Source organism: Serinus canaria, chromosome 18 (assembly GCF_022539315.1).
Source record: "Serinus canaria isolate serCan28SL12 chromosome 18, serCan2020, whole genome shotgun sequence".
Classification (NCBI taxonomy): domain Eukaryota; kingdom Metazoa; phylum Chordata; class Aves; order Passeriformes; family Fringillidae; genus Serinus; species Serinus canaria.
This window is the reverse complement of record NC_066331.1, coordinates 11386240-11409424: the sequence shown is the minus strand read 5'-3', so window position 1 is coordinate 11409424 and position 23185 is coordinate 11386240. Positions and strand designations below refer to the sequence as shown.

Here is a 23185-nt window from a genome sequence, read left to right as displayed (position 1 = left end):
TGAATAAAACCACTGTCTGGTCTGGCACATTGCTGGGAAGAGCTGGTGTGGCTCCTCTTTGGGGAAGTAGTGATGATGTGAGTGCTGGGATGGGTGAAACAAGATGTGCCTGAACTCGCCTTTGCTGGGCAGGAGCAGGAGCAGCTCCCGGTGTGCCTGTGCCAGTTGCGCTGACCTGCCCCAGCCAGTTTGTATTGAGAGAAAACCCAAGTCCCCTGTAAGCTGATGTTACTCTAGAAATAGAGAAGTGTGACTTTAAGGAAGTACAAGCTGGGAATGCATAGTGGAATTACTTTTTGTCCTCTGGATAGGAAGGCAAAGCCATCTGTGGCATTTCTGCAAATCTGTCACCATGGACTGTGTCCAGTGTGGAAACCCAGGTGAGGAAAGAGTTGGAACCCCACAGGGGTGAGACAGAGCTACATTACCAACTTTGCTGGTTCATACTTGGTTTGATTTTGTGCTGCTTTCCTGTAGTACTGTGGCTTGGTGATGGTGAAAATACCAGTGTTCTGTGTTCAGAGAGTTCTGTGTTCATTTTTCTGTGTTCAGAGACGTTCAGGGAAGGTGCAGATACACATATGCACTCCTGGTCCCACTTGCCTTTTTTCCTCTCCCAAAAGGGTATCTTTTGTAAAATGCAGATCATAATCTACTTATTTGTTGGGAGGAAAGACAAGAGGATACAGCAGAATTAAATAATGGTGGTTTTTTGTCTTTGCCATGTTTTGAACAGTGAAGCAGGAGAAACAGCTCTTCTAAAATATATTGATATAGAGATGGTGAGGCCCTGGCACATGCTTCCTAGAGAGGCTGTGGACTCCCCAGCCCTGGAAGTGTCCAAGGCTGGGTTGGTTGAGGCTTGGATCAGCCTTGTCTAGAGGTAGGTGTCCCTGCCCATGGTAGGGTTGGAACAAGACTGGGCTTTAAGGTTCTTTCCAAACCATGCTATGAGTCTACAATTCTGTATCTGTAAAAATGGTTTGTTTTCCAGTCTATAACTTCTTGGAGCAACATTATCTTTCTTTAATCAAAGGCTGTGTTTTCTAAGAACCAAGTGGTGTTGGGCAGCGGGATGGTTGACTAAGGTGAGATTTGACTGAAGTACTCTGGAATGAGAGGAGAAACACCTCAAGCAAGGACTCAAGGTCTTTCTGTGGCATCTCAGTACTTGCAGGACATCCTGCCTCTCCCTCTCCTCTTTCTTTCCTCTCTTTTCCTCTTCTTCTCTCTTACCAGATCTCAGTGCCAGATTATGTCTCTGCCAGGTTTTAGAAGCTCGGCTTAGTTGTCAGCAGCTTGTCTGCTAATAGGCACAACTGTTCTCCATCAGGGCTGTCTGAGCAAAGCATCTGGAAATGTGGAGATTGAAAAGAAATATTGCTGGTGAAACCCAACAGAGAAAACCTGTGCAGGTTTGGAGAGGAAGCTGCCAAGCTATGTATATTTATATACTAAATGCATATGCTGGTGTGTAAATGAAGTGCTTGTAAAGCCTATGAGCAATCTTCCAAACCTGCCTTGGGTATGGTTTAGTTTAGAAAATATATTTTAAACCTTTATTTGTATGAGCATATGTTTAGACAGACGCTGCCAAGGAGTGTGACAGCAGTAGGTGCCCAGCGTTCCCCTGGCTCAAGACACATGGTACAAAGTTCCTTTTTCCTCAGGGCAGTTTTTGTTTTTCTAGTTGCTGGTCCTGGGATCACAATTGCAGCTATTTTGTAATTTCTGATTGTTTTTCAACATAGTGAAAGTGAGTTTACCCCAACTTTTTAGACAAGTGCCTAAGGATAGAGCTAATAAAAAAATGGTATTTACTAAATCACACGATTCTGTGAGTTATTTTCCTCATTTGTTTAGTGTTTAAATGACTTGTAAAATGCACTTAGATGTCTTTCTAATTTTAATACTTCAGTTAAGTAAGTAGGTGGGCTTAACATTACCTTTTGCAGCAGTTTTGAGAATATAAATATCTGTGCCCAGATATTTATAATTTTCAATGATTATTTTAATTTTTTCCCCAGTATAACATACAGATATAGTAACCATGTGCTTTGGTCATTTTATTTCATGCTTCCTCCATAAATCTTAGTTCATAAGGAGCATTACTGAATGTTGCAATTCATTTCACCACTTCATATTTAATAATTATCATGTAAGAGCATCTTGGAACTTGTCTACACAGGAACTACAACGTAATTAAATGGGGGGATACATTTAGGGACTTGCTGACATAGGGAAGTTCATTTGAATTTTAATATGATGTGAATTTTTAAGCATATTGTTTTTTTCTTGGGATGTATTTTATGGGCATTCTTATTTTGGAGTAAGAACTTCTTGTTACAAGCTTGTTTTGGAATTGCAAATCTAGTGTTTCTCACACACTTTCCTCACTGAAGAACTTGAAATCTGGTCAAAAATAGATGTTTCACCATGTATTTCTGGTCGTAGAAGTATGGCAATATTTATTTGAGGATCAGTTTGTAATGTTGGTGGTTTTTTTTTTAATTTTGAGAGTTTCCATTGGAGCAAACAATTTGGTTTTGCACTTCTTTTTTCAGAGGACCTAATAGCTTTTTATATTTTAATTTTTGCACATTTTCCTTTTTCATAGGTGCATATATGTGTTGGGTGGCACCACGTATGGGTCTGAGCTTGGGGTTAAGCAAATTAAATTCTTTGTTTTATTGTCTACTTGTCAGCAGTGATCAGTGTAACCTTGATGCTGTACTTCCAGTACTTTGTTTTCTTCTTCTTATGAAGAATCTCAGGATGGTTTGGGTTGGAATGCACCATAAAGCTCATCAGTTTTACCTCCTGCCATGGTGGGGGACACCTTCCACTATCCTAGGTTGCTCCAAGCCCCATCCAGCCTGGCCTTGGACACTTTCAGGGATGGGGCAGCTGCAACTTCTCTGGGCAGCCTGTGCCAGGGCCTCCTCACCCTCACAGAGAAGGATTTTTTCCTAATATCCCAGGTGAGCCTGCCCTCTGGCAGTGGGAAGCCATTTCCCCTTGTCCTGTCACTCCGTGTCCTTGGATGAAGTCCCTGTCTTTCTTTATAAATTTATCCTTACTTGCCTAAATAGAAAGTTTGATCCAGGGTGAGATAATATAATGCACTTCCATTACCACAAAAAGATTTTTCATGATTCTGGGTTTAGTTTCGTGGAAAGTGGACACAATGTCCAAAAAACTCCCATCGTGCAGTCTGGCTTTAATGCCTTGCACAAAGAGCCTCAGTCAAGTGTCCTGCTGAATCCAGAAGATTTTTTCCTTTTTTTCTTGTGATTAAATAAAGCACTAGTCCCAACCATTCAGCTTTAGCAAGACCTGTGTAGTCAAAGCTTCCACGTCCCTGTGGTGGAACCAACAGGAGGGAGTTGGAAATACTCCCCCCAGAAGCTCTCGGATGGATGGATACTGGCACCCGGGAGAAATCAGGCCACTGAGGTGCAAGGTTGGTTGTTTTTTTTTCCCAGTAGAGACTCAGAAAACTTCATATTGGGCTAACACTTAGCAAACAAAGGTGACATTTGAGGCACCTGGAAGACAAACCTGACAAGAGTGGCATTTCCGTGTCAATATTAAAAACTGCTGGGAGTTCACTGCTCTGGTAATATCCATGGCATGAGCTGTAGGAGCTTGAGCCCTTTGGCTGGGCAGGGAGCTCCTGCTTTATTAACCCTTTTCTTGTGTGCAGTTTTGGACACTTGCTTTGATGTGGAAAAGTGCTGCTGTAACAGCACTTGTGAGCAAGAAGCTGCAGTGGGGCAGAGGGGAACAAAAGCTACCCCCGGTTCATGTGGAAAGCACTAATTTATTCCAACATACTGCACTGATGCGCATGCAGTGCTTAGAACAAGTCTTGCTTATATGTCATTATGTTTCTTATTATGCTTCTATTTTAAGAATGGCCTTCTAAGATAGAGAGAGTTATCCTGTTTTGTCCATATCTTTGAATGCCTTTTGGCAAAAATCTTCCTGTTGCCAGAAGTCAGATTAAAATTAATGATGTTTAAACTTGTAAGGCTTTTGAAAGAATCAGTGGCACGAAATAAATAAATTTATGCAAGTGAATAGGTCATTATACCTTAAAAAGAGGGGAGGTAATTTGATTTTGGTTTCTTAATTGGTTTCCAAGCTAAAATTAATAGTGTGTGGAATCCCTCTTAGTAACATGACTCAGAACTATTTATTTTTCAACTCCTCTTTTCAGATTGATGGGTGTGTTATCTTAGCATTTGAGAGATGCAAGCAGTACTGGAATGACAAACATTTCTCGACAGCTTTAGAAAGATGGATGGTGTGGTGACCCTGCAACAGGTTTGGGTGTTTGTGCTTTCCAGTGGATCACTGTGAGACTCTTGCTTACTTTCATTCTTAATGACGGGGGAAGAAAAGGTGAGACCTAATTATGGATTTGAGATGTCTTTATTAATCTGACTTGTCAGTGTACAGGTTTGTCATCCAGCCCTCAGCAGAAGAGCATAGTGATGGTCATCCCTAGTTCATGGTCCCAGTTGGTGCATTTTGCTTTTAGAAAAGAAGATGGTAACTGGATTTTAAAGCTGGTGCTAAGTGATTAGCTACACCTTAGATATTTGTTACTGTATTGTTATTGCATTGTTACTTTATTTGGCAGTTCTACACATTCTGCATAAAATCATGTTTTAATGAAGAAAAATACCTTACCAAAACTAACCTATGATAGGTAAAATCCTTAGGCTTGACCAGGATCTTTAGATCTCTCCTGTGTCTTATAGTCTGCAGAGTTGTGATGGCCTTAGGAGGAGAGAAAATGCTTTGAAAATACAATGCATGTGGTCTGCCACATCAAATATCTGTGAAATTATAAGAGAAAAAATATATTGACAGCTTTCCAGTAAGTTCTATACAGATGGAAGAGAGTGATTTCCTTTAATTTGCTTTATTGCCAAGATTTAAAACTAAATGAAACCATTGTCATACAAATGAAGTTACAACATTGCACTCATCAATGTGCCTGTGATATTCTCCCCTAAACATTAAAACTCTTCAGCGTATTAGAAAGTGGTCCCCTTTTGGCTCTGGGAGCACACAGTAGAGGGAAGCAATGAGGCTGTTCTGCCAGTGCAGTGTAAATCCTGAAATGCCCCTCAGAGTTCCTTTGCTCTCTTTTTAAATCAGAGAGCAACAGGAGAAAGTTTGGTTTAAATTTTTTTGTAAACTCTCTCCTATAGTCTTGATAGGTTCCTTAAGTGTGCTGTGTATAAAAATATGACTTGAAGTTCTCCTTGATATCATCTCCTAATATTTAAAAGTAGTAATTACTGAGGAATTATTTTATTAGTAGGTTTAGCTGTGGGTAAGTGGAGCAGGTCAGCTCTGTGACATTTGGACAGTGTTGGCGTGCTGCATTGCTCAGGCGCGTCAGTAAAGCCTATGCTACTTCACACCCTGGTTCACATTTAAACATTTTTACTGATTCTGTAGCAGCATTCCTTCATTTCATCCGTTGTGGGGTTTGGGGCTTTGAGTTTTTTAATATTTTGGCCAGAAGGAGCTGTAGATTTTCATTTTGCTAAATATGGCCAGGCCAAAGCAAATTCTCTTTCACCAATGCCAGGAACTTCAAGTATAAAAACTAATTTATTTCCGAAATGAAAAGATATTTTGAACAAGCAGTTTATATGTTTGCATCTACTGAAATAACCTCTGCCTTTCCAAAAGCAGACAAGCCTGCTGCTGTATGTAACATGCTACTTTTGTCTGTCTTGTAAGAAGAAAAGCCTCACTAATAGGATGTGTCAGCCATGAGCAGTTTAAACTGACACATCTCCGTGTCATATAAGAGAGAAGTTTATGGATTAATATTCAGGTTCCTGGCAGGAAGCACATTGTGATGGATTAGTATTCTCATCATTTCAATGACAATTTTTAAAAAGCTGCTTAAAATGACCTGGATCTGGGACACATGAGTTGGAGCCAGGAGATGTGTGGAAGTGATTTAAATCTCACCTTCCTACTTCCCTGCTCTAATCTCCTGGGCAAGACCAGAGCACAGTGTGGCTGCTTGATTTTATAGCTCTCTAGTAGTCACAGGGGACTGAAAGCAGCTGATACTGATGGTCTGGAGGGCTCTTGAGTGGTCTGCTCCTTCTACATCTGCCCTGCCTAAATCCAGGAGCTCAGGATGCTGCTGTAGTTACTAGCAGAATTAAAGTCTTCACAGCTCCTGCTTCTGTTCTTACTCCTCTGGAGGAGATTTGTGTCTCCTGGTTGACTCGGGATCTCCTGCTTGACTTAAGCACTGCATTGAGCGGCAGAAATACTTCCCCAAGAGCTCCTCAGTAACAACTTTATTCCACCACAGGAATTTGTCTAAGCCATCTTCAGTATCAGATTTTATCTGCCGTGTTGCTCAAAGCAGCTGCACTGTGTCCAGAGGACCTGGCCTGTGTAATTTTAGGACATATAGTAACTTAAACCAGATACTGACCTTGTGCAATACTATCTTCAACAAAGAGATTGTTATTTGAAGTTTTGTTTGTTTTTTAAATTATACGTTGCGCTCATGGCATGCAGACATTGTGACAAATATGATTTAATGCAAAAGAATCTCTTGAAGAAAATGTCTTTGCAAAGTGATTCAGGGGATATTTTGGTAAGGCATAAAGGTGGTATTTCTCTTTGCCCCTAATAATGGTTCCTAAAATACATAGTAATAAAATAGTTCCTGAAGAAAGCATGTTACAGATGTCACTTTCTTCTGACATCTATTTAGTGATGATAATTCTTCATTAAAAACTTGCAGGGGTAGGGAACAGATGTGAGGTGATCAGAGCTCAGTTGTGGAAGTGTTTGTGGGGAGGTGAAGTTTTCCTTTTTATTCCAGGGCAGCATAACACAGATAAATGTTGAAACCCATTTTTTAGCAGTTTTCATTTTAAGTTGAAAAGGGAGAGCCTGACAGCAACAAAATCCGAAATGATGGAAAGATATTCAGTGCAGTGTGTCCTGCCCTTGGAAATTGCCTCCTTTGATCAAGAAGGAAAAAAGCATTGATGGGCAAGTGTCCTCTTGGAAGAGGGGCTCAAGAAAGGCTTGGAGAAAGGAGCTTTATTTGTGGATGCATTAATTGTGTGCTAAATAAAAAGGACTTGGTGGTGGTAAATGTATAATATTATTAGGCTTTAGCAGCTGGCCAGAAAGCAGTATTCCTTCCCATGGAGGTTATTTCTCCAATGTGGATCACATGAGGTGGAGCCTGTCTGTGGTATCCAGCTTTCATTTCCCCTGAAGCTGTGGCTGACCTCCGTGAGGCCTTGGGAATACACTAGTTAGGTGGCTCACAAAGTCAGCAGTTTTCAAGATGGAACAGCTTATAAGGGCCTGCTTTTATTTTTAATATTTCATTTTTGTTACACTATCTTCCTAGCAAAATAAGATTTTAATGAGAAGGGCCAGGCTCATCGGTGGTCACCTGACCTGCTTCTCATTTACTAAACCAGGAGATTAATGTCTTTTCTCCTATTTCAAGCTTTGGGCATCAGGTGCATTGAAAAAGTTAGGTTAGATGAGCTAGTTTTTCATGCATTGGTACTAGAAAACTTGATTCAAAGATGAAGACAAGAATTTTTTTTTTATGTGGAGTAAAGTAGATAAAGAATTTTGGTACAAATGCCATGTTATTTAACGTAATTACTGTTAATTTTTAGCTCCTTGCAGTAGGCTTGCACACAGCAGGCCTGGGGTCTTTCCTTCTATCCTCACTGCTCTTCCTCAAGTGAGTGCTGCAAGCACATCCATGCCTGCAGAGCCCGTGGTTTGTACTGCTGGGCTTACCTAGTTACCAGCAGCGTATTTCAGGATGTGTCCATCATCCTCTCCTCTGTCCCAACCCCTCCTCGCTGTCACAAGCCCCACAGATGCAGCAGCGTTAGGAATATGTTGCTGTGACACTCCACATTATCACAACCACAAGCTTTTCAAGCTCCTTGTAATGGCAGTTGTGGTCTCAGCAAAGGATGTTGTTTGGCCAAAGTGCTGAGGAAGAGGCCCAAGCTGCAAGAACTCAGTGATCACTTGTCGTGTTGGTCAGAGCCACTAAAAGGCTTTGGATGAGCTGAAAACAAACATGGAGCACTGTGCCAGGCATGCCAACAGCTCCAGCTGCTGTTGCCAGTTAAGGATACTGAAATACTAAATGCCATGTAAAACCTAAAATGCCCAAGTCTGGATACAGTGTCTCTGGGAATCCTTGGAAAGCCACACTTGTGAGTGGTCAAGAGAATAACAGCATCACCTCTTGAGCACTCAAAAGCAGAGCTGGCATGACAGGTTGTTAGTCCAACAGGCCAGACAGGTGTACACCAGTGAGTCTGCCATCTCCATGCTGAAAAATCTCTCAAGTCACAAGTACCAACATTTTCTTAGCAATTTCCTCTTGTTGAATTCCCTGTACAGAGCAACGGGCTTTTAAATGCTGGCTAATAATAGGAATGTGTATTTTGTGTGGGAAAAGAAAAAAGAGGCTGTGTCAGATCCTTTATGTGGCAGACCTTTCCAGTTTTGTGGGACATGACAGTCTGGGGTTTAGCTGCCCTCCTCTGTGAGTAAGATTGTTCAGGCTTGCATTGATCTCGTTTTTAATTAGAATCCTCTTTGAGATGGAAAATATCAGAGCAGATCTATAGTAAGACTGGGAACTTCACTGCCAGAGGGTTTTCAAATACAGCCTTAAAAAAAAAAAAGAAAAGAAAAAAAAGCTATTTCTAATCCTTAAAATATTTGCCTTGCTTTATTTTCATATCTTGAAGACAAACAGGTGCTGTGTGCCCTTTATGATTCTCAAATATACAATCTCCAAGCCAGCAGTCTCCAAAGCCTTCCCTTGTTTGTACAATTAGTGTGGGATTTTTGGAATCACTCAGTGTTGGTCTGTCTCTGCTCTCATTGAAGTCAAACTGCCATTGACTTCAGTGAGAATCGTGTTAGATCAGTACATGAGTGCTTTTGAAAATCCTCCCCTCCAATTTGTTTTTAGTCACATCTGTGTACAATTGAGTAAAAAGACTTTTGTAATATGCTTTAATTATTCTTTGTTGTTTTCATATAAAAGTGATTGAAAAGAAACCAGAAGGCAACCTATAATAATCTTGACTTTGATCTTATTTACCGTGACTTATATGTTATGTTTTTCTTCTCCTTTTATGTAATTATATGTTACTTTATGACAATGTAAGATAAATCACTGAAAACATGAGGAATAGAAATAATTAGGTAACACAGAGAGGAAGAACAGTCTCAGAGGAAAGTACTTGATGCTTTGTGGTCTGGTAGGTTTCCAGTGTTGCTTGAAGCTACTTTCTTTTGGCTGCATGGGAAAAGCAGACTTCATGTGAAAGGCTGGTGCTGAAACCTGATGAATTTGGAGGCTGCATGGCCAGCTGCGAGGAATGACTTTCTGGAAGTCACCTTCCCAGGAAACTGCAGATTATTTCCCAGGTATCCACAGTCTGCTCTGCCACTGTGCTTTCCACACAGTTTTGGTCCACCTGCTCCTTCTTGGTTCATGTACCTTTTTGGTTTCCAGCGTGTTTCAGTGGTGTTTCTGGTTAACTGTTTGCTCTTGGCCAATACAAAAGAAAACCATAGAGAATCAGAGCTTTCTGTAGCTCAGGGGAATTGGGAGAACCTCAGAAACACCTAATTCAACAAGATCAATATTTGCAAGGCTTGCCCTTTACAGCCCAGCTTCACCTCTGGCTGTAGATAGTCATTGAAGTGCTCTGGTGGGGCATCCAGCTGAAGTGGTTTTTATTTGTATCGTATTACTGTTTGCTTGGATCCATAGCAAGAGTTTTTAGCTGAGGAGGAGCTTTGGCCGTGACCTATAGCTCATCTCCACCTCTCCATGTGGTACAAATCAGGGGGGATTTTGGAGACCAGCAGGAGGAGGTGACTGCTTCACTCATTAGTGCTGAAAATTTACCTGAACTGCCCTTCTGGGAGTCTTTGAAGAGAAATATGTAGATCCAGAGGGCAACTCTGTTGGCAAAGAACACAGGGAAGCCTCCTTGGATTCAGGGGTGGTTTTGTAGTGGGAGGACCTCAGAGTTACCTTGAATTAAATTGTCTACTAATGGCAGGGTTCCATTCCATCTTTAGATTCCTGGGATTATCAGTTCTGCTGTAAATATGTGTTTAGCATTAGAGTAAATGTTATGTCAGTACATGGCACACTGGTTGCCTGTTTCAGCTGCCACTGTTTCCACCACATGTCACTGATTAGAGCTGGGCCAGCAGCCAGGCTGGTCCTTGATACGCTTGAAATGCAACATAGTCTATGAAAGATGTTTATTAGCTGAAGTGTGGCAGATCTGTTAGATAAACTCTACAGCATATTGTTCCTCTTAGTGCACTTTGTTGGTGTTTTCATGTGAACAGGAGTAAAGGTGTTGGACTGTTGTAATTCAGTAGATGTGATCTCTCTTGCAGGACCATGGATGGCAAATGCAGCATGTGCTCAGGGCTCCACTGGCCTAATTAACTGAAAATTGTCTTGGGAAACTAAATTGGTGGTCTTGGTGTTCAACACCCAGAGGGTGTTGAGGCACTGAACAGCCCTGGAGGCTCCCCCGAGAGTGATGACAGCCCAAGGCAGCCATAGCTCAAGGAGTGTTAGGACAACAATCTCAGGCACAGAGGAGGGTTCTTGGGATGTCTGTGCAAAGGCAGCAGTTGGACTTGATATTCGTTGTGGGTCCCTTCCCACTCAGGACAGTCTGTGATTCTATGAACTGATGGAAGGAGCAGAAGTCGCCTGCAGACTGCAGAGGCACTGGACACACTGTCCTCTTTCACTATCAATAGTCCTGAAAGTGCCACCATCATGTAATCTGCAGCTGCTGCAAGGTGTTGTTACAGAAATCTTGCATAGTCTTAATAAAACTATTAGTCTGTGAGCCCTCTGGAAGGTCTGAGTGCTCAGCCACCCTTTGCAGGCACTGCTGGTTCCAAGAGGTAGCTTGAAATTAAGCATTCTTTAACATTTCACATATAAACAAAGTGGAAACCACTGTGAAGAAGCTGAAGGACAGAAAGGCCATGGGTGTAAACAGCTCTGAGCAGTAATGTGATAGCTATGCTAGGAATGGTGAGATGCTTAAGATATAATTACTCTGTATTAATGAGATGAGATCTGCACAAAAAGCATGATGAACCTGCCAGAGAAATAAACCACAGAGTACTGGGTAGCCTGATTTATTTAATTTTTTTTTTGCCATCATCATGTTTTAAATAAATGTTCATGCATACTGATTAAAATTTAGGTTAGGTTCTTGAGAGCTGTTGCCCAGTTTTGTCACTCAGGGCTTTTTAGGTGGTGTAGATTTAACCCTCAGTCTGCCCTTTTGGTGGTCAGTTTCCTAGACACTGAGGGCAAATACTATTCTGCCATGTCCAGCTGAACTGATGCATTCAGACTTCCTGGGGAAAAAGCCTCTTGAGTGCTTCTAAAGTATTTATTTATCTAGGCTTCATCTTACTGAATTTACTGTTTGCTGAAACAGGCAGGACTCTGTTGGCCTGGCATGAGATAATATGTTTGACTTCACTCTTTCATTCTTACGGAATGATATTTGAGATGCGTGTTTTTTTTCATTTTTTCAAGAAAATCAGGGGAAAATAATTTCAAACAGAGAGAGAATTTTGCTGAACATCTGGGAGCAAAATGGGGAAAGTTTGATAAATGACATCTTGCTGACATGGAATAGCAGCTAGCTCAGTGAAGAAATCTAGGGCATTGCAAGTAAAAGGATTTTTTTATGTTGGAAGTATAGCTCCATGCTGTATACATGCGCTTGACAGTAACAGATTATTCAAATTGTCAGATTTAAAAAAGCAAAAAATTCAGTCTGAAGTCATGCAGTAGTCTTAATTTCAGGAGCAGCCGTGTCTTTATGCAATAGACACAGACAGTTTTTGACTACTTAAGTTAGCAGAGGAGATTCTTGTTCAAAATTTATATTCTATTCAGAGGTTGATTGCTGTATTAAATATATGGAAATATTTGATACACTAAGCATGGGATCATCAGCTTATATTGATAACCCAACTGCATAAGTTTAAATTCTTTCAGGTCTTGACTATTCAGTTCTTCTTCATTTTAGCCATTTTGTGTCTGAGACACATTGAGTTTAAAACTTGTACATTATTTTGATTTTTTCCATTGCACACAGATACCTGTATGTATAAGCTTAAATACTGTCAAATAAGCAAAAATCTCTTCACCTGCACCGTTTTAAACTGGAAGTAACTCAAGGCAGTCACACCTTTGCAAGTAGAAATAAAACCTGTGACTTTAAAAAAAAAAAAAGTAATTGTAGCCCAGATATTTTCTGGAGAACAGATTTTAGCCCTATAGAGTTTTTTTTCCCTTGTATTGCTCTACCAGTCTGATGTCAAATGTCTTTTTTTCCTCCATGTACTGTAATTGCCTCTGAAATACAACAATGAAACAAAACATTAGCAAAACACTGAGCTGTCAGAAGCAATCACTGGTTTCAGATCCAAATGGGGTGCTTTACTTAATCCGAAGAAACTTGTGTCTGTATCCTATAGAGGTTCTTTGTGAAACATCCAACACTTCCAGATTAGTGTTGAAGTTGAGAAGATCTGACCTGTCAATCCAGCATGAATTTTCCCATAGGCCATGTTTAAAGTCAAATTGGGTTGTGACATTAAATAACACTGTATGGTGTGTTCACTCCTCCTGCTCCAGCTGGAGGCTCAGAGCAGTTCCAGTAGCGTTTTACAAGAGTTGATTGATTTTAGGGTGGGTTATAGGTTCTGGCAAGGTAGGTGGTCTTGGAAAAACCTCAGTATTTGTCTTTTAAAGACCAGAAGGTCTTCAAAGAACAATTTGCAAGGACAATTTGTATTAATAAAGAACTGCAATCTATATAATTTTCTGGAGAAAATGAGTCTCAGGGGGGACCTGCACAACTCCCTGACAGGAGGGTGCAGCCAGGTGAGGATTTGGCTCTGCTCTCAGGAAGCAAGGGACAGGGTGAGAGGAAACAGCCTCAACTGGTGCCAGGGAAGGTTTCGGTTGGGCATTAGGGAAAATGTCTTCGTTGAAAGGCTTGTCAGGCTTTGGGAGGGGCTGCCCAGGTGTCGTGGTTTGAAAGGAAATGAAGTTTTTTGTGATGGTGTGGGCAATCCAATCAGTGTTCAGATTTAATATTGGCACCTGGTTTGTCCACTGAGGGCAGGATACGCCTCTGAGAACACAGGGGTTAAAAGCTGTGATCTCCCAGGGGAACTTCCTCTTGGAGTCCCGCTGGAGAGTGAGTAGACCCCCCTGCCCAGCTCCTTTGGCTGGGCAGGGGGGGAGGGGAGCCATGTGGCCAGAGAGAGAGGTAGGCCAGGCCTGGGCCCAAGGGTGGAGGAGAACATTGCAAGGGCTTCGGGCAGCCGTCCTCCATTCCCCCACCCCCCCCTGCGAGGGAGAGAGAGACAGAGCCGGTGCCTGTGGCGGCTGTGATAGTGGCCCGGCGTGAAGGAGAAGGGGGGGGTGCCCAGCAGGGCAGACAGGCGTGGGAGTTGACGAAGTAAACCGGCAGAGAGAGAGAGCTCGGGACTTTTAACCCCTTTGAGGAAGATGAGAACCTTGCAAAAGCTGAGTCCTCCTGAAGTTGATGAGATTTAGAAGATGTTGAGATTGAGAAGATGTTGAGGAAAATTCTAGGTGGGAGGAGATGATGAAGTGGCTTTGGGCTGGACTTTTCTTGTGTAGCCACAGCAGAACCACGGGTGTTTCTGTGCCACAGAGACTGCGTTCTAGGGGGAGGCGATGGCTCAGAGCCAAGAGAGTGCAGTGATGTGGAGGAGTGAACAGAGACGACGGGTGAGGAGGGTGTGGTGGTGCCCTCCGTCTCGAAGAAGAGAAGAAGACGATCTCTGTTCAAGAGACCCCTCGGCCCCAGGGGGTGAAATTTGGGGGGGACAGGTGTCCCAAAAAGAGAAGGACTGTGCTCCCTTTGGAACTGGTCAAAGTATCCTTAAAATGAAAAACCCCAGAAGCAGCTCTGATCCATGTGCAGTGGTGAGAGCACTGGACATGGAAGGCGTGTGGCGCAAGAGGGACTTCTCTCTCCTCAAGAGACTGAGAATCGATTGTCTGAAGGGTGGCAATGAAATTGGAAATTTGGTGGGGGGAGGAGGAAGAATTTTGGAAGGTTTTCATCTTATGTTCTATTGTGTTTTGTGTGTCTTCCTTTGTAGTTGTAGGTTAATAAATGCTTTTTTTTTTTTTTTCTCTTTTAACCTTAAGTTGGAGCCTGCTTTGCTCTGTCTCTGATCATATCTCACAGTAGGTGCCAGGGAAGTAGGTGTTCTCATGGGGGCACTGGTATTGTGCCAGGCTTAAACCATGACATTTTTGGTTCCCTGACCGGGAAATCGATTTTTGGATGAGTGATAAGGTGAACTGTGAGATGTGATCAAGAAGAATAAGAGCAAAGCATGTAATGTATTAGGTTAAGATGATAGATTAATAGAGGTTTTATTGTTTAAGTAGAGTTTGTCTATTGTAATTTGGATGATAATTTTAGAAAATGTGTTCTCAGAGGCGAAGGGTGGAATGTCGTGGTTTGAAAGGAAATGAAGTTTTTTGTGATGGTGTGGGCAATCCAATCAGTGTTCAGATTTAATATTGGCACCTGGTTTGTCCACTGAGGGCAGGATACGCCTCTGAGAACACAGGGGTTAAAAGCTGTGATCTCCCAGGGGAACTTCCTCTTGGAGTCCCGCTGGAGAGTGAGTAGACCCCCCTGCCCAGCTCCTTTGGCTGGGCAGGGGGGGAGGGGAGCCATGTGGCCAGAGAGAGAGGTAGGCCAAAACCATGATAGATGAAATGACAAGAAAATTGAGACAAAATACTCAAGTGAACCTTGGGGGTAAATTCACTTTTGTGGTAGATAGTTAGAGCACTTCAATAAACTTGTTCTGATTTGTTCTCAAAGGTGGTGCTAACTGCAGATTTCCAAGTTAATTTTACTTAAAAAGATGTTTTAGGGACCACTGCAGTGAGGGCATCTTTTGGATATACAGTAAGTCAGCTTAATTGTGTGGTTCAGGGAACATGCACTTCTGCCTCCCTTGCATGTGGTCTTATGCCTGGGAGAAGGAACGCTTATAGGAAAAAAATGATGGGGGATTTTCTTTTAGTATTATTATTTTATTTTCATCATAGTCTGCTAGCATGGCTTGCAGTGCTTCTGGAGTCAAAACATAACTCGGAAACTTCTGTCAACTTCTGATTCAGAGAAAGCAATTTATTTTATGTTACCAGTGTCCTTAAGTAAACTTCACTGTCATCTGAATGCACCACAAGGCTGGGCCCAAGGGCCTGGGCCCAGGTGGAGGAGAACATTGCAAGGGCTTCGGGCAGCCGTCCTCCATTCCCCCACCCCCCCCTGCGAGGGAGAGAGAGACAGAGCCGGTGCCTGTGGCGGCTGTGATAGTGGCCCGGCGTGAAGGAGAAGGGGGGGGTGCCCAGCAGGGCAGACAGGCGTGGGAGTTGACGAAGTAAACCGGCAGAGAGAGAGAGCTCGGGACTTTTAACCCTTTGAGGAAGATGAGAACCTTGCAAAAGCTGAGTCCTCCTGAAGTTGATGAGATTTAGAAGATGTTGAGATTGAGAAGATGTTGAGGAAAATTCTAGGTGGGAGGAGATGATGAAGTGGCTTTGGGCTGGACTTTTCTTGTGTAGCCACAGCAGAACCACGGGTGTTTCTGTGCCACAGAGACTGCGTTCTAGGGGGAGGCGATGGCTCAGAGCCAAGAGAGTGCAGTGATGTGGAGGAGTGAACAGAGACGACGGGTGAGGAGGGTGTGGTGGTGCCCTCCGTCTCGAAGAAGAGAAGAAGACGATCTCTGTTCAAGAGACCCCTCGGCCCCAGGGGGTGAAATTTGGGGGGGACAGGTGTCCCAAAAGAGAAGGACTGTGCTCCCTTTGGAACTGGTCAAAGTATCCTTAAAATGAAAAACCCCAGAAGCAGCTCTGATCCATGTGCAGTGGTGAGAGCACTGGACATGGAAGGCGTGTGGCGCAAGAGGGACTTCTCTCTCCTCAAGAGACTGAGAATCGATTGTCTGAAGGGTGGCAATGAAATTGGAAATTTGGTGGGGGGAGGAGGAAGAATTTTGGAAGGTTTTCATCTTATGTTCTATTGTGTTTTGTGTGTCTTCCTTTGTAGTTGTAGGTTAATAAATGCTTTTTTTTTTTTTTTTTTTTCTTTTAACCTTAAGTTGGAGCCTGCTTTGCTCTGTCTCTGATCATATCTCACAGTAGGTGCCAGGGAAGTAGGTGTTCTCATGGGGGCACCGGTATTGTGCCAGGCTTAAACCATCACACCAGGGAAGGTGGTAGAGTCCCCATACCTGGAAGTGTTCAGGAAACCTGTGGATGTGACATTTGAGAATGTGGTTTAGTGGTGAACACAGTGGTGGTACTGGTTGGACTGGATGATCCTAAAGATCTTCTCCAGCCGTAACGATTCCATGATTTCCATGTGTGTATGCAAATGTAATTGTGTATGTCTAAAAGATGTGTCAGACCTGTTGAGAAAAGAACTTGGAATCAAACTGTACTTCAAATGATGAACTTGATGTGCAAGCTATTTTTGTCCTCTGGGTGATTTTCTTTCTAAGGGGATGCCAAAAGCATCAATGAGAGCTCCATAAAACCCATTTACCATTTTTGTTGTATCCTTGAACCTTCAAAAGGAGAGACTAAAGCACCTGCAGATGCAGACAGGACATTCCATGCATGGCATTTTTTTCAGTATCCTTTCATTCTGATTCTTCCTTTCTTTTTTTTTTAATTACAGTTCTTTGAGGTTCCATTTGATTCAAATATGAACAGGACTAAAAACAGACCACTGGTGCGAGGACAGATCAGGTAAGGCAATGTACACCTGCTCTGGCTAAGGAGGAATAAATCTTTTATCTATTTCCAAGTTTCTCTACCTCTTCAGATGATAAAAAGTAGCACTTTGAGACAAAACATTTAAGAGAAATGCACCTCTCTGTTCCTTGCTGTTTCTTCATGTTTATAACTTCCGTGTGAGTAATTTGGGCACTCACAGCTGTAAAATACTGCATTTCTCAATACAGTAGAATTTCCCCTCATATTACATATTTCTTCATGTGTGATGACTCTGTGGATGGTGTGGCAGCATGCAGTTATGTTCCAATGAACTTTTGTTTTGTAATAATAAATCCTACAATTTTCCCATCTAAGAACAAACACAAAAATGTGTGTTGCTTCTACATCTTTAGCTGGTTGAAAACTCATTGTGGCATCTTAGGAAATTGATTTAAAAATTTGTTATGAAGTTTACCATCATCTACAAGTAAATTCCTCCCCCCACCAAAAAAAGTCATTCATTAGCATAGGAAATTCCTTTAAAAAGGTCCTCCATTCCCTCTTTTTTTCTGGATAATGTATCAGTTCAATTTCTCAAAGGCTGTTTGGCAACTAAAAAAGCAAAGTGAAAAAGAACATAAATAAAAATCCTCTAACTTATTTGCAAACTGAAACTGAAGGCCCAATTCATAAATGATTCAACAAACAATATTAGTATTGCATTTCCATGATTTGTGCCAAAGAGTATTTATAACAAAATTATGTTTTCCCTTAGGCTTCTGTGAACAGTTGGTCCTATTTATTTCTGTTATTTATTATCCATCACCTTTGGAGGACTGAAAAAAACCATGATAGATGAAATGACAAGAAAATTGAGACAAAATACTCAAGTGAACCTTGGGGGTAAATTCACTTTTGTGGTAGATAGTTAGAGCACTTCAATAAACTTGTTCTGATTTGTTCTCAAAGGTGGTGCTAACTGCAGATTTCCAAGTTAATTTTACTTAAAAAGATGTTTTAGGGACCACTGCAGTGAGGGCATCTTTTGGATATACAGTAAGTCAGGCTTAATTGTGTGGTTCAGGGAACATGCACTTCTGCCTCCCTTGCATGTGGTCCTTATGCCTGGGAGAAGGAACGCTTATTAGGAAAAAAAATGATGGGGGATTTTCTTTTTAGTATTATTATTTTATTTTCATCATAGTCTGCTAGCATGGCTTGCAGTGCTTCTGGAGTCAAAAACATAACTCGGAAACTTTCTGTCAACTTCTGATTCAGAGAAAGCAATTTATTTTATGTTACCAGTGTCCTTAAGTAAACTTCACTGTCATCTGAATGCACCACAAATTGGCAAAACCATATTTCATGGATTTTCTTACTTCCCCCCCTTTCATATTTGCTTTCACTACAGAATGGTAATGTTGGGGACATTGGGCAGTCACTCCTCAATCTATCTACCTGCCTGTCAACAACTAATTTAAAGTTCTTTAGTGACACTTCCCTTGAATAATGCTGCTCTTGCTCCCTGCAGACTGTGGAGTACGCAGAACTTTACTGGGGTTATTTCTTCTGTGGTGTGGAGAATAAATCAGTGCAAATAATCTAACCTTGTTGTATTTTGCCACATATTTCTTGGTGTTCCTCTCTCCTTCCTGGCTGATAAAATAAAACCTGTAAATGATTATGCTAAAACCAATCAAAACCAAACGAGAGAGGGATGGGCATATAGTACATGAGAGACTGGTGTCTTGGCTCTGGGAAACAATTGAGAGAGTTTGGGGAGTTCTTGCCCAAAATTTGTCCTCAGGAGAGATGAAGACCCATCTCTTGCTCACAGCAGTCTTGGCTCTGAGGTCAGACCTGGTTCTACCAGATCTTGTCTCAAAACTCTTCAATATAATGGCTTCAAACTGCAAAAGAGTAGATTTAGATTAGATCTTAGGAAGAAATTCTTCCCTGTGAGGGTGGGGAGGCCCAGGTCCAGGCTGCTTAGAGAAGCTGTGGCTGCCCCAACCCTGGCAGTGTCCAGGGCCAGATTGGACAGGGCTTGGAGCACCCTGGGATAGTGGAAGGTGTCCCTGCCCATGGCAGGGGGGGTGGAAAGAGATGAGCTTTATGGTCCCTTCCATTCCAAGCTATTTTGGGATTCTATGATAAAACTAACGTGCTGTGTAATTTATTGTCATTCTCCTTATGCAGATTATTTGTACACAAGCTACTTTTCTATACACATGTAAGAGATTTAAGTCTATTAAAATGGCAGAAGGTAGCACAACACAGCTAATGCCTTGAATGCTTCAACAGAAATAAATCTTTGTGTTGTTTGATGAATATTTTTTCCAAGAATCCCATTAACCTTTTCCCTTAGCAATGCACAAGGAGCTGTGTTCTGTCTGTGAGCTTTCCACTTCTCATGTTCACAGTTGATGTTTTCTGCAGTTAATGGAGATAGTAACACTTCTACTTATTGATATTTCTGAGTGGAGTGTTGACTTGGCTCAGTTTGAACTATAAGCCAAACTCTTGAAGAATCAAACCAAAAAGGGCTCCTACTGTTTCTCACCAGTGGCTTATATTTGTGAATTGTAGTCACAATTGCAGATATGGAAGTTGGATGTTCGTGAACTAGTAGAAAACTGCAACATGTGAAATTTTATTTAAGCACATTGTGACTCTAGACTATTTCTATATAATGCTGAGTTTTCCACTCTGGTGTCTGTAGCAGACCTACTATTACAGGTATAACAAAAACAGTTCACACTGAAAAAAAGTGTGCATTTTTAAACAAAATTTCTCCTGTAATCACTGTGGATAACTCAGGGTAATTAGCTTGTTTCTTTGCTTAACATTAATGTAAATCAAGAGCGTTCTAACATTAATGTAAATCAAGAGCGTTCCTACTGATGTCAGTGGAGTTGCATGGATGTAAAGTGAAGGTAAATCCATGTCCTAGGCTTACGCTGAGACCTGCGTTAAGGGTTTTGCTAGCTGTGGTTAAGCCAGAGATTTAAAACCTCCTCCGGGGTCTTGCTACAACTTTGGGTCCCCTTTAGAGTTCAGCCCCTGCTTAGCTGGTGGCTCTGCTCCCTTGGGTGGTCATTTCAGACAGGTTTCATTCTACTTAAGTTAAAACAAATAAAACAAAAACTCCATAAATCTACAGTTCTTCAAGAATAATAATTTTTAGAGATCAGATGCTTATTCCCTGCAGGGGAACATTCTGATGCTTTGTTTAGAAAATACCTCATTTTAAAGGGACTGCCCTGAGATCTTTTTGAATGATAAAAATGTTTCTTTTTTCAGTGGGAGGCTTTCCTCTTGTTTAAACAGGGCACAATTCAAAGCAGACACCATCGCAGCAGCCTTTTCAAGAATTTCTTATCCTGCTTGTATTCAGGCTTTATTATTTAAAAACAAGTAAATGCATTCCTTCCCCACCACCACCCTTCTGCCTTCATTTTTTTCTACCGTGTGTTTTCCAGGAGCTGTCATTGACTGTGTTTGGTAAACAAGAAATTAAAAAAGCAGCTTTATATTTTTGACATGTACAATTGCTTGTAAAAATGCACTTCTTGCCTTTTGAACAGTGGGGTATTTTAATTTTTTTTTTTTTGTCATGGTCATGTCACAGAGAGGTTTGGGGAGAGAAACCTTGGGGCTAAAGTATAGTTTAATGAGAATAAAACCCACATCAAAGGATGGTCTCATGCAATGATATAATGCTTACTGTGTCTCTTTCCCAAAGGGGATATGGATGACAGTACTTATATTTCAATTATCTATTCACTGCCTGCATGGGATGTTGATTAAATGGTTCTAAAGTATTAGAGGCCTTTTGTAGAATGCACAGAAAAATGGTGATACTGCACATTCTCCTCAGATCAAAATGTGTGTTAGGAGGAAATTATATGGCTCTAACTGCATATAGATTTTGTTTCTTAGGGCAGTAAAGAGGGTTGTTTTATTAACTCCACATTTAAATTTGTTTCAGTTGAAGTGAAGCAATCACTACTTCTCCAGCTAACTCCTGCCCAGGCCTCATTCTGCCACAGCTCAACCCAGACATTCCCTTGCATGCAGCTCTGTTTGGTAAATATAAATCCTGCAGAAGCAGTTGACCCCTCATGCCTTGCTGCTTTTCAGCTCAGTCGGTGGGTCTTTACCCCCAAATTATTTATCTGAATCTTTAATTGCATGCAGAGCAGTTGATAAATCAGAGTACATTGTGCCTTGCCTCACATTAGGAAACATCCCACATGCTCATGTATAAAGATGGAGTCACGGTGCGTTTGGCTAAATAACTGCTCCATCTGCTTGTGGAGGACACTGCAGAGAAGTGATATGGGCTCCTGATGGAGTTGTCTTATCCTCTCATGTCAGCTTCTCGCTGGGGGGCTGGAGCCACGGGAGCTGGAGGGAGCCGAGCCATTGTGCGCTAACCCTGCCGTCTCTGTGTCTAATGTGAATGGGCCTCTTGGACATTGATTGCAGCCATTGCCACTTTTCTTTAATTGACTAGCAATGAGTAATTTTCTCCAAAGGTGATGTTAAAGTGAGTTTTTACAAACAAACAATATTTAAGATTGAAGCCCAAGATCCTTTCCCCATCTTGGGGCAAATGTTCTCCTGATGGCTTTTCTTCCAATATATGTCAAACATTTCAGGTTCATGTTTGTAAATTCTGGCTTAATGTAGTCAAAACCCCAACACTTTGTTCCTTGTATTACCATTGAACCTTGCCTGGTTTAACCACAGCAGCATTATCATTCACCCTGTGCCAAGTGGTGTAGGAAATGTCACTGCTCAACAAGTCCATTATGGAGCTGCCTCTGATTAGAAGCTGCTATGCCCTGAGATCTGTGTACAGTGAGTCATGTTGGAAGTGCATTTCCCTCTGTGAAGGACAGAGTTTATCATGTCTTGTACAAGTTATAACTTACATCTTATCAGCTTCGCAAGTAAGATATAAAAGAAGTTTTTCTTGCACTTTAATTAGCTGTGTGAACACAGATGCTTGCTCTCTGGTCTCTATGACTAGAAAAGCTGCATTCCTGAGGTTGAGATATGTGGTGAACTGCTTTGATATGTTTTATTTAGTTATTTTTTTGCTAGGGATGTAAAAGCACAAGGAATATAAAATTATGAATCATGCTCAAAAGGAGCCACAGGGACTCCTGGTGCTGCCTGTGTGACAACAACTATGTTCTATTCATGCACTGTGATAGTAGATGAAGGGGTTTTCATTTTGTTTTTCCGCTAAAAAAAGCTGTAACTCCAGATGGTAACTGTAGATAATCTACCTAGATAGTAATACATGAATCCTAAAATACAGCCATCCTCATCCTCTTCACCTCCCAGATGGGACTTGGCAGCTAAGACTTCTCTACAGAGTGTTCCCATGCTGTGGGTGTCAAAGGCATGTTTGCAGTGGTGCAGGGGAGTCTGCAGATGGGCAGAAAGGATCTGGCTGAGCTTGAAATTTGTCAGGCTCAATCTGCTTCATTGCTCTTCCACGGGCTGGTGTCTGGAGACTGATCCTCTTCCCATGGCAGACTTTTGCTTCTTGTCCTGCTCTGTTTTGCTGTAGGGAATAACTTAATTCCTTCATTTTCATTGCTTCTGGAAATGCATTTAGAAGCAGTGTTTAGAACTTCTGCTGAGATGACTGGACTATCTTCTCTCTTCTGTTTTTTGAAGAGCAGGTTGATAAATACCCTAGAACATCAGTTTTCCCTGCCTGAATGGGATTGAGATCTGTCCTGAGACTTCTTTACCACTGCTTTCCAAATCTTGGCTAAGGGCTCAGCAGAAACACATGTTATATTTAATCATTCTAAATCAGAAAAATATTTCTGGAGAAACCAAATTATCCATCCTGTTAGTTAGGTGGTATCTGGCTCTTAAGGAGGGAACTGAGATTTTGAAGTAGAATAAATGGATCACTTAACTGCCACACTCTAAAGTTAGATCAAAGAGGAGGATTTTGTTTAAATATTATGGGGGACATTTTTCAGATTTACTGTAGGTTTGTCTTGTAAGCACTTAAAAAAATATTTACATTTTCATGACTGTGGGGAAGCTGTGAATATTATTAGTCACCCTTTCACTCCTACCTTACAAAGCCATATACCAAAAGTGTGTTGACGCTCCACAGGGTTGCTCAGGGTTGTTATGATTAACATTCTGGTGTGGATCTCAAGTGTAATAAGAGCATAAACATTTTGTAAGTATAGGTCCTTTTCATTTGTAACTCTTTATTTCCAA

At 41.6% G+C, this 23185-nt stretch overlaps 1 protein-coding gene across 1 annotated transcript in view; it reads left to right on the top strand.

The window, feature by feature from the left end:
- The window catches only part of LOC103819907 (protoheme IX farnesyltransferase, mitochondrial), a 93656-nt gene that overhangs the window by 48949 nt on the left and 21522 nt on the right, over positions 1-23185 (top strand). The window contains exon 5 of the mRNA XM_009094508.4: positions 16884-16954. Within this exon, the coding sequence (XP_009092756.2) occupies positions 16884-16954 (71 nt within the window). The remainder of the gene's footprint in view (positions 1-16883; positions 16955-23185) is intronic.